General features: G+C 42.0%; 1 protein-coding gene across 1 annotated transcript; it reads left to right on the top strand.

Moving 5' to 3' along the window:
* Positions 1-1191: 1191 nt before the first annotated feature.
* On the top strand, positions 1192-11169 carry LOC146309803 (putative ATP-dependent RNA helicase DDX17). The gene is made up of 13 exons (XM_084743863.1): positions 1192-1601; positions 1757-1916; positions 2429-2525; positions 2623-2756; positions 2859-2924; positions 3074-3215; positions 3831-3991; positions 4121-4293; positions 4585-4695; positions 4958-5019; positions 5141-5200; positions 9048-9284; positions 9912-11169. Exons 1-13 carry the CDS (start codon positions 1552-1554, stop codon positions 10403-10405), a joined length of 1947 nt encoding a protein of 648 aa, XP_084599989.1. The 5' UTR covers positions 1192-1551; the 3' UTR covers positions 10406-11169.
* The last annotated feature ends 67 nt before the right edge of the window (positions 11170-11236 follow it).

The following is an 11236-nucleotide window of genomic DNA, read 5'->3' as shown; positions in this document are numbered from 1 at the left end:
GCTTTGTAAGTAAAATTCTTTCTTATTGTTGCTTGATACACAAAATCATGTGCTCAACAGTCCAGGGTCGCTGCACTTCATAATGCGCCACACATTTTCAATGGGAGACAGGTCTGGACTGCAGGCAGGCCAGTCTAATACCTGAACTCTTTAACTAAAAGGCCATGCTGTTGTGACACATGCAGAATGTGTCTTTGCATTGTCTTGCTGAAAGAAGCAGGGTTGTCTCTGAAAAAGACATGTCTGGATGGCAGCATATGTAGCTCCAAAACCCGTCTGGATCTGTATCAGCATTAATGAGGCCTTCACAGATGTGACAGTTAGCAATGCCATGGGCACTATCACATCCCCATACCATGACACATGCTGGCTTTTGAATTTAGTGCTGGTTACTGATAGTTTTTTCAATGTGTTCCAGAGCCCATATAGTATTATCCTTTATATAAACATATAAACTTTATATATGCCACTTTAGGGGTCAAAGGTCACAGGCATTCAATGTTGGTTTTCAGCCTTGCCTCTTATGTGCAGATTTCTCCAGATTCTCTGAATCTTTTAATGATTTCATGGTGAAATCCCTAAATTCCTTGCAGTTTTGCATTGACATACGTTCTTAAACTGTTGGACTATTTGTTTGGCAGTTTTTCACAAAATGGTGAACCTCACCCAATCCTTGGTTGTGACCTTCCGAGCCACCCAAGAATGCCTCTGTCATGCCCTATCATACTATCAGCTGTTGCAATTAACCTGTTTACCTGTGGTGTGGTCCAAAAAGGTGTGTTGCAGCCATCAAATTCAGAATAAGTGTATATTTATAAATAACAATAAATATGTTTGAACATTATATATCTTGTTTTTGTACTGTATTTGATTGAATATATATCAAAAATATTATACAAATCATTGCATTCTGTTTTTATTTATGTTTTACACAGGGTCACAACTTTTTTGGAAATTGGGTGGTAGAATAGCAAGAGTAACGTAACACATTTACATTTGCTGAGCAGTTACCTCATTACAAACTATTAGAAATGCACCTTTGCCTGGAAAATGTTTGTTAGCCGGTTGTTTTGCAAGCTAAAGTGCTCCAAATGATTTTAAGCCAATGAATGGAAATTACGGATCCTATGGACATGTGCCATTAGACCATGAGAACGTCAATCATACTTTGGGGGCGGGGCTTCCTCAGGAGCTAGCCAGTGACAGTAGCTTCCGTTCGCCGGCTGAGCACTATGCTAACAACAACAACACAGCGCCACTTGCTGCAACTTGTTATTTTGTCGATTGAACTTATTCACCTGAACTGATATTTGACTTTTCACAAGCGTGTAAGGAAGTGACAGTTTCTTCACCCAGTCAACGTTCCGAGATAACGTTAGCATCTGGCTGAAATAGAGGGAGCGTTGGATATAGCCACGGTATTTCAAGCAAGGCCTGAGACACGGTGACGATAAGCAAAAGCTAGGAAACCTCTCCGAGACAAGGGCCCATTGATTAAAGGAAACATAAAATAACTGCTTCACCGCTCATAGAAGAAGGTGTGTCCACAAAATGAGAGGTTCGTACGGAGACAGAGATAGAGACCGTGGCCGTGACAGGGGGTAAGCAGCTAAAATTTGTTAGCATACTAGCTAATGTTAGCCTTAACCGTTATTCTGACGGTAGTTAACATTGAAAAGAACTTTGATGAGTTTATTGCTATTAACAGTCACAAGAAACACACGTGTCTACATATGTTTGTCTGGTCATTTTGTAGCAGCCCTCGGTTCGGGTCCAGCAGAGGGGGCCCACCACCGGGCAGAAAGTTTGGAAACCCCGGGGACCGTTTACGAAAGAAGAGATGGGACCTGGATGAACTTCCTAAATTTGAGAAGAACTTTTATACTGAGCATCCAGAAGTGCAGCGAATGAGCCAGGTAGAAATGAAATACCAAAGTCTTGCCTGATACTCACGTTAACCGGTTTTGGTGTGAAAAGAAAGATTGTAGAGTGTAGTAAAAGTATTATTACAATGATGCAAGATATATATCTAATAGGAAATTATGTTTATAAAGCTTTTTGATGTACTTTGCTATAAAGAATAAATGAACATTTGAAGAGTCAGAGCTGTTTTTATTGTTTTTGTTGTCACTGACATGATGTCAGTTACTGATGTCAGTCAGAGCTGTAGAATATTAAATCATCTATCTTTGCTCACTACATCTTTGCCTTTCTTGTCCTCAGCGGTGCATAAGCTACAGGTTATATGAATATCTTTTTAAAATACAAAAATGCAAAATAAATTGTTATCTGTACCGATAATTAGAGGCATGTAACTATTGGTTACTGATATTGGCCAAAAAAGATTTCAGTAACATGTATCCCTATACATGAGGCTGGTGTTTAGTCTGTGTTGGTTTCACACTCTCCTATTGTTTTTTCCTTTCAGTATGATGTTGAGGAGTATCGCAGGAAGAAAGAAATCACTGTTCGAGGCTCAGGCTGTCCAAAGCCCATCACCAACTTCCATCAGGCCCAGTATCCCCGTAAGCAAAGCTGTGGAACTACATTACAATGACAAATACAAAACTAAATATGTTACTTCAGAAATATCCAGAGTATTTTTTCTGCCTCTCCATCTAGAATATGTAATGGATGTCCTGATGCAGCAGAATTTCAAGGAGCCCACAGCCATTCAGGCACAGGGTTTCCCCCTGGCCCTCAGCGGTAGAGACATGGTGGGCATTGCTCAAACTGGCTCTGGGAAGACCTTATCGGTGAGACGCATGTCCTCCTCTACCCCTTTACTTTCAAAGATGAATGCGTACTGATGAAGGATACAGGTAATCCCCTGACCTGTCCCCCTTTTCTGTCTTCAGTATCTTCTGCCTGCCATTGTGCACATCAATCATCAGCCCTACTTGGAGCGTGGAGATGGACCCATTGTACGTGAGGAGAACAGGAATACACTAGACTAGTCTGCTTTGGGATATCAGAGTTTACAATAAAGATATTAAAGCAACTTTAACACAACACTGAATTGTCCAAAACAGCAAGCAGTGGATTTTTATGGCATTATTTGTGTATTCTGTAGTGTTTGGTTCTGGCCCCTACAAGAGAACTGGCGCAGCAGGTCCAGCAGGTGGCATACGACTATGGAAAGTCATCCCGCATCAAAAGCACTTGTGTCTACGGTGGTGCCCCTAAGGGACCTCAAATCCGAGACCTAGAGAGAGGTGAGGGATATTTACTGTTTGCATTAGTGCTTTCAAAATTAAATAAAAAATCTATCAAAATGAGCTTTCACTTTCAAGAATGGAATGAAAAGGCAGAATCAGCTGATTCTCCCAGTATTTTTTTTTTTGCACTTCCGCCAAACCTGTGGCATCTGGCATGTGGACAAAGAAAATAACACTTAAGAGATGACGCAACAGAGATTAGCATCCATTGTCACACTTTGATAACCTGAAGGCTGTTTTTTTTGAAGAACATATGAAATTGATATTGAAAATATGAATGACAGCTGTCAGGACATAAAACCAATGACATGCTGATTTTTACTAACCAAGACTCAATAATCTTAACAATGGTATAGCTGTCAGTGCAAAATACAAATATGTTTAAATAGAAAAATCAAATGGAATCGTGACCTTAACATTAAAAATCATATTGAATCATGGATTTAAAGAATCATGACACCCCTAGTTTTCATGTCACATTGCTAATTAATTAATTTGTTTTTATTGTCCGAGTCAGGTGAAGAATTGTTTTCCCATTCAGATCTACCTTGGATTAGTCTGTAATTATTATTATGTGAGTTGAATCAAACATACTACATGTGTCTCGCTTAGGTGTTGAGATCTGCATCGCCACTCCGGGTCGTCTGATTGACTTTCTTGAGGCTGGAAAGACCAACCTGCGACGCTGCACATATTTAGTCCTGGATGAAGCAGACCGCATGCTGGACATGGGTTTTGAACCACAGATTCGCAAGATTGTGGACCAGATCAGGGTAAAGCTAATAAAATTATATATGTTTTTGTAAAAAAAAAAAAAAAGCATAGAGTTTTCATTAAATTAAGCAGTCATTTCAATGTTTGCAATTACTTGTTTTTCTTTATCTGGTGTTCTCCCCGCCCAGCCTGACAGACAGACCCTGATGTGGAGCGCTACCTGGCCCAAAGAGGTTCGCCAGCTGGCAGAGGACTTCCTGAAAGACTATGTCCAAATCAATGTTGGAGCGCTGGAACTCAGCGCCAATCACAACATCCTTCAGATAGTTGACGTCTGTATGGAAAGTGAGAAAGACCACAAGTAAGAGGCTTTATGGATGCACATTTTTCTTGTCCTGCTTTGGTTTATTACATGTTATTTTATTTGTATTGGTTTGGATGCTTTTTCTTTTTGACATTCTTTTCTTTATTCCTCTTGCTTTCTACATGTTTCTGTATTTCATCTCCGCAGCTTAAATTCACAGTTGTGGCCTTTGTTTTTTAAAGCAAAAACTGTGAGGTCAACATATATTATATACTGGTAAAACTTGAAAGAAAAAAATACATGTAAATATTCTGTATGTGTTAATTAATATGTGTTTTCTGTCCTCAGGTTGATCCAGCTGATGGAGGAGATTATGGCTGAGAAAGAGAACAAGACCATCATATTTGTGGAGACCAAGAAACGATGTGACGATCTCACGCGCAGGATGAGACGTGATGGGTGAGTGCATGTATCTGATGTGAATACACTCCTGCACACACCACAAAATACTTTTTTTGCAACTTAACTGGCTCAATTGATTTAATAGGGTTCTGTACAGTTTGGTCTGTTATTTTATGCCTTTTTTATGATGCAAGATCTCATGCGTGGCCATGTTCATCCAAGAAGTCTGTGGGAACAAGGATTGCATTTCCAAGTTTCAGTGGATAATAAAAAAAAAAAATAAAAAAAACTCATAGTGATATTGATTGTCAATTGACAGGTGGCCAGCGATGTGTATTCATGGTGACAAGAGCCAGCCAGAGAGAGACTGGGTGTTATCAGGTACAACAAAAACAGTGACTTTTGTAAAACAGTTACATATATAAGCTTTTCTTTTCTTTGTTGTTGTCTTTTTTGAAGATGTTCAGCTCCTAATCATCTATTGTTTTGTCTCGTGTTGCAGAGTTTCGTAGCGGCAAAGCTCCCATCCTTATCGCAACTGATGTGGCTTCGCGTGGTTTGGGTATGTCCTGTGTGCTCAAGTGCAAAGCTAATTGTGTCCTCAGTATAAGCACACACACACACACACACCCATACACAAGATATTTGACCATTTGATGTGTAGGATAGTATCAATAGTATAATGACGTAATAACAACAGCACTGGTCACTCTAGAATGATCAGACTCTTCACTGCATGTCCAGCTACAATGGATTTAGGATCAAAAGTCAACCACAAACACATACAGATTAGCAGTGTATGATGCTTCTCAGATAAAATATGTATCTAAGGAGTATATCATATGTGAAGCAGGGTTTCCTGTGAAGATTTAGGCCACTTTGCTCTATTGAATAACACAGAAAGACACTGAACATAGGAATGATGTTGAATAAAGTGTGACGATGTAAGGGGTCAGGCTCGTGAAGCAACCCCTTACAGGATGGCAATCAACCTTTAACCTAATTCTATGTTCATTTGTTTTCTTTTCATTTTGTTTTTGTTTGTTGTTTCCAAGTCTCTCCTCCGGCAACTAGAAGCACACAGGCCCTCGGGAGCCTGCAGCCGGACCTAGGCATGACAAATCGAAAGCTGACTTGGGGAGAGAGACGGCCTGATTAATCAGTCCCACACAGCCATCTCCACTGAAAACCTAGAACAGAGCCCACAAACAAAACTCCCCCCCTTCCAGGACACTGGCTGCCTGGGCGACAGGTGTGAGGGGGGGGGCATGAGCGCGGGGTGCTGCTGGGCTTCCAAATTTGATCGTAGTGTCGGGGGCGGCTGTCAGGTGAGAGGGCGAAGAGGGGGGTATGGAGGAGGGTGGGCTCCCCACGGCCATGCCATCGTCACAGTGACGCACCACACCATTTGCTGATTAAATTAACTCAGAGACTTTTTTAACAAAGAATTTATTCTGATGGGATTAAGAAAACTTTCCTGCACAGTCCTTGAGGAGATACATTTCCATTCCCAACAACAAATGGCAAAATTTTAGCCTAAATTTGTCATACAGATTGATCGATGATAGTTTTGTGAAGCTGAGAAACAGTGGTGCGTCACAAGAAGACAGAGAAAGAGACACCTGCCAGGAAGTGAGGGTGGAAAGCAGCCAAAGCCGGGCATGGACGGCTATGCTGGAGGCTCCCCTCTGAACTGCCCCCTGATGCCAGCCCCTGACACCCCCCACCACTGGCTGTTGCCGGCCGGCCTCTCCCTCTGCGGACGTCATGTCTGGTCCTGGCTGGCAGGAGTCCTGGCCTGGAGGAGCCACCTCTCTATAATCGATTTCCCTCCCTTTCTGTCCTTTCTTTCACTTTGACTCATTTTCTCTGCCTTCCTCACACACCACCTCTGTTTTTCCTGCTCTGACCTTCTCTCCCTCTGTTGCTCATTTCTTCAATGTTTCCTTCCTCCTTTCTTTCATTAATCTTTCTTCTCTCTTACCCTTCTCCCTGCTGTCCTTATCTCTGTTTATCTTGTTTTCTTTGAGCCATTTCCAACCCCTGTCCTTTTTGTCCCTTTGCCCCCTATCCCCAAATCTGTGTCCTGCTTTCAAACTCCAGTTGTTTTAACACTTTTTTCTGTGTACATACATACATGACCACTAGTCAAATCCATAAATAACCCACCAGCTCTTGACGACTTGCTAGATCTCACCATAAGGACTAGCACAAACTGTCAGGACTAATATTCACTGGCTGAGCCCACTGTCAGATCTCTCTTACAGAATACATCCACACCGCCTCCCCTTAGTGTCTGTTTCTTGTTACTACCCTGAAAAGCTGGGCTCATTGGTATCACTGCCATTGGAAGTGAACTAGAACAAGCCACACCAATCAAAGAAAATCTACCACTTCCACTGCGGTACGTCACAATAAGAATTGAATTTTTAGTCACTCATTAATGTGAGAGTTCTTACAAGGACTAATGATCCCTGAACTTAACTAGGGCTGCCCCCTGAAAGTCTAAGATTCAAATCGTCAGTCAGAGACCCCTCAGTTGACTGAGATTCTTCTAGTAGAGAAGTTGTTTTGGTCAGTCGGTGTACATTACAGTAACAGGATAAAACAGAAGCTCACAAACATGCAAAGGGAGAACACTGGAATGACGAGTTAAAAAAATCCTCATGGCAACATGAGTGGTTGGTAAATAAGCTTCAACTCGTGTTTTTTTAGCTGCATCAGTGCATTGCAATTTAACATTTTTTTTGTAGTAAATTTACTACAAACCACAAAATTTACAGTGATAGAAGCAGAGAAGAGTGATAGATACACAGTGCAGGTGATGCATTGTCAGCAACTTCACCAGAGCACCGACAGGCTCGGATTGTTATTACAAGTATCTGACAACATTATGGAAAGGATCACTACAGTGTGAGACCTTTCAAATATCAAGATGGGTTTTGTTTAACCAGAAGGTGGAGGTCAAAATAAAGGGTGGCTTGGTTTGGTCAAAATAAACCCTGAATTCATGGTGTGAAGGAGTGTAGAGAGAGCAGGGCAGGTGATACTGGACAGCGGCTGAGAGAGACATGCTTCAAGGTTCACTGATATTTTAACTGAACTTTAGGAGGACGCACACTATAACCTTCTCTGACGGTGTGGAGGTCTCATGCTTTCACATTATAGATGATGAAGAGCACTGCTAAAACATATTCATGTAGGCTAATAAAGGAATTTAGCGTGGCGCACTGAAGTGAAAGAAAGAACAAATTGTTGAATATTGAATGGCCAAATCTGATTCAGTTGAAAGAAAATCTTAGTGGGGGACAGCCCTATACAGTAGTTCACATGAGAGAATCCAGTTAACGCCTCTCTACCCGTTACTTTGTGCTAGGAACCGCATAAACCCAGCAGTGACGTCTCCAGGTCATAAAAAGGCTGGATGACATGAAGAGACACAGATAAGACTAGGCTAGGACCGCATCCCAGCATAGTCCAGCTGGATCTCTGGCCCAGTTTCCAGCTTTGGGAGTGGTGTGGAGGAGTGGCGAGGTAGGAGACGGGACTGCTTTTGTCCTGTGCGCTCTCCTCCTACCCCTGCAGACCTCCCAGGACTGGTGGTGGGTAAGGGGGGCAGAGGGGTAACTTTGTAAGCCACCACAAAAATCTCTGATACAGGGTAAGTACTGTACCTCAACCCCGTACGCCTTCCCCATTTTTTCCTCCACCAGCCTTCATCATTTTGCTGCCAAAACCAGACTTGTTTTTGCCTCTAATCAGCAGTGTTTTCTGAGCCCTTTGTCAATTGTAATGAGAAACAGACTTCTGATATGTTTCGAACAGATTTTTTTTCTTAAAAGAATTTAACTTGATCTCATTTGATTTTATACTTAAGCCATCAATAAGCAATGCAATCCATTTAGCTGCTGAATCTGTCTTTTATACAAGGATCATCTGCTAGGGATAATTTAAGGGATTTAATTTTAGTTTGTGTCGACAATTTGTTTTTCCCTTCACAAATTTCACTTAATGTTGTCCAAATTATTCAGCAAACCACTAACTTTTTTCATCACTTAATTCAGATCTGTAGCTTTGGCTGCACTTAACTTATTTGCATGTGTGCAAATACTTTATTATTACTATACTAAATTATTGAGCTCTTTTTTGTAATTGGCATGGTAAGTAAATTAATTTTTTAATTGTGTACAAATAGTTGATAATTTGTCAGGTAAGTGATGGGTGTCTCACAGGTATTGTCTGTTTGAATGTTCCCAGTTCCAGAAGCACAAAACCTAAAATTCATGAATGGTGTAGCTTGATTGATTCATTTGTCAACCAGTGTCGGTTTTGTTCTGACTCAGTTTTTATCTTTTCCGTCCCTGTAATACATCCCATAATCCGACCCTACCACCGCCTCAAATGTCAAGATGTGGAGGATGTCAAGTTTGTTATCAACTATGACTATCCCAACTCCTCAGAGGACTACATCCATCGCATCGGTCGTACGGCCCGCAGCACCAATAAAGGCACTGCCTACACCTTCTTCACTCCAGGGAACCTCCGCCAGGCCCGCGAGCTGATCCGGGTGCTGGAGGAGGCCCGACAGGCAATCAATCCCAAACTGCTGCAGCTGGTTGACACTGGACGTGGAGGAGGCGGAGGAGGTGAGGGAATCCGTTTTGACTTTGTAAAGAGATGATCTGGTTTGTCAGAATCCTAGCATTTGTCTGTCTTCATGACTCTAGCATGAGCATGTTGTGAAAGATGAGACAAAACAGTCTGACATAACATTAAAAACACTTGACTGCGTTTGAGAGGTATTTTGCAAATTTTTTTTTTTACAGTGTACCATCTCAAAATATTAAGCCCTCCCACTACCACTATTATGACCAAAGTTCAAATACAAATTATATACAGACATACACATATGATTTGTAAATAACTTTGTATTCAGTTCAATACAATACAAAGACAAGTTATGTAATGTTTAAACTGATACTGAGTTGGATGCCTGCAACACGTTTCCAAAAAAGCTGAGACAGAGGTGACAAATGACTCTGAAAGTTGTTGAGTGCTCAGAAAAACACCTGTTGTGAACATTTGACAGGTGATAGTATCATGATCAGATATTAAAAGCGCCATCCTCAAAAGCCTCCGTCTCTCACAGCATGGATGGGGTGACGTTCATCACTCTGAGTTTTATAACCATTGGCCATAAAGTTTCCAGCGTGACGGGCCAGCCTTGTAGTTTGATGGTAATTTTTCCTCCCTCTCTCCTCCTTTACTTCCAGGTGGCCGTCCTCGTTTCCGTGGTGGCTCCAATTCTAACAATCCCAACCTGATGTACCAGGACGAGTGTGACAGGCGAATGCGTTCTGTGGGTGGGGGCGGTGGTGCCAAGGACGGCCGTGGCAGCAGCAGCAGCAGCTACAGCCGTGACAGCAGAGATAACCGCGGTGGAAGCGGCCGGGATGGGGAGCGTTCCTCCACGTCCTCCTCCTCTTACAGAGATCGCAGTAGCAGGGACGGAGGACGCAGCTATGGCTCCAGCTCCAACTCATACAGCCAGTACCAGAATAACAACAACAGCAGCAGCAGCAGCAGCAGTCAGTACAGCGGCTCCAGGGCCAGTTCTGGGTCGGGGGCCGGCGGAGTGGGGCAGAACCAAACGCCATCATCTGGTCCCCAGCCTCTAATGGCCCAGCAGTTCAACCCTCCCCAGCCCATGATGGGCCTGATGGGGCACTCGCCGTTCCAGTTTGCGCCTCCATCAGGCAGAAAGTAATGTGATCTATGCATCAGTCACACACACAGCACAACACACACTGTACACCGTCTCAACATTAGTGAGACATGATGATTCTGCAGGGGTTTGGTCCCTGCCAGTTGCCCACCAAGCTTGTTTTGGTCACGACATGAGTGCATTGTGCTTTTAGAATTCTTCATTTCTGCAAGATTTGGACTGGAGCTTGTTTTTTTAAATGGTCAGCTCTTAAGTCAAATGAATCAGCATTCATTGTTTAGTTTGACAGAAAGATTTTGTACAAACGTGCTGTTTTTGTATTGTGATCCTCTGTGAGCTGCTTCAGAGGATTTATAGAGTATCTGCTTTTCCCTTTAGGTGTGTCAAAAGGTAGGTGCTGAAGTACATTTTTTGTATATAACATTTATGTTTCTGTTATAGGTTCAATATCTATATTTTTGTGTTTGAACTGACTAAAGAAAAAATCTTGTGTATCTTGAGCTAAACTGTTTTTGTATTAAGGTTTTTTTTCCTTCTTCAGAACATCTTGAAATGTTTGATTTCATTACATAGATTATTATTTTAGGCCTTACAGAGGCAACTGTGCAGGGGCTTTGTGTGGCCGTGGCAGCAGTTTAAATCACGTGCATGTAAATGAACTTTTCTTTCACAAGTTTGTGTTTACTGACAAATCTTGAGACCCACCGTAGCTTACCGTATTTAGCAGTGTGGTCAAGTCTTTGCAGATTTTCCTAGCAAATAGCAATTCCCTTTTTACAGTTTGTTTAATAAAGCTCTTCAATGTATCACTGTGTGCTGTTTGAATCACTGACACTAAAATTGTGGAGGTGAATATTAGCTTGAGGGGGAATT

Source organism: Lutjanus erythropterus, chromosome 19 (assembly GCF_056507025.1).
Source record: "Lutjanus erythropterus isolate fLutEry1 chromosome 19, fLutEry1.hap2, whole genome shotgun sequence".
Taxonomy (NCBI): Eukaryota; Metazoa; Chordata; class Actinopteri; order Lutjaniformes; family Lutjanidae; genus Lutjanus; species Lutjanus erythropterus.
The sequence above is the reverse complement of the archived record's forward strand: the minus strand, read 5'-3'. Positions and strand labels throughout refer to the sequence as shown.

Bases quoted from the DNA above. Each gene is read 5' to 3' on its own strand.
- LOC146309803 (XM_084743863.1), top strand. From the start codon at position 1,552: ATGAGAGGTTCGTACGGAGACAGAGATAGAGACCGTGGCCGTGACAGG. The intron at 1,917-2,428 runs GTAGAAATGAAA...TTTTCCTTTCAG, and splicing joins AAGTGCAGCGAATGAGCCAG to TATGATGTTGAGGAGTATCG. The intron at 4,696-4,957 runs GTGAGTGCATGT...GTCAATTGACAG, and splicing joins CGCAGGATGAGACGTGATGG to GTGGCCAGCGATGTGTATTC.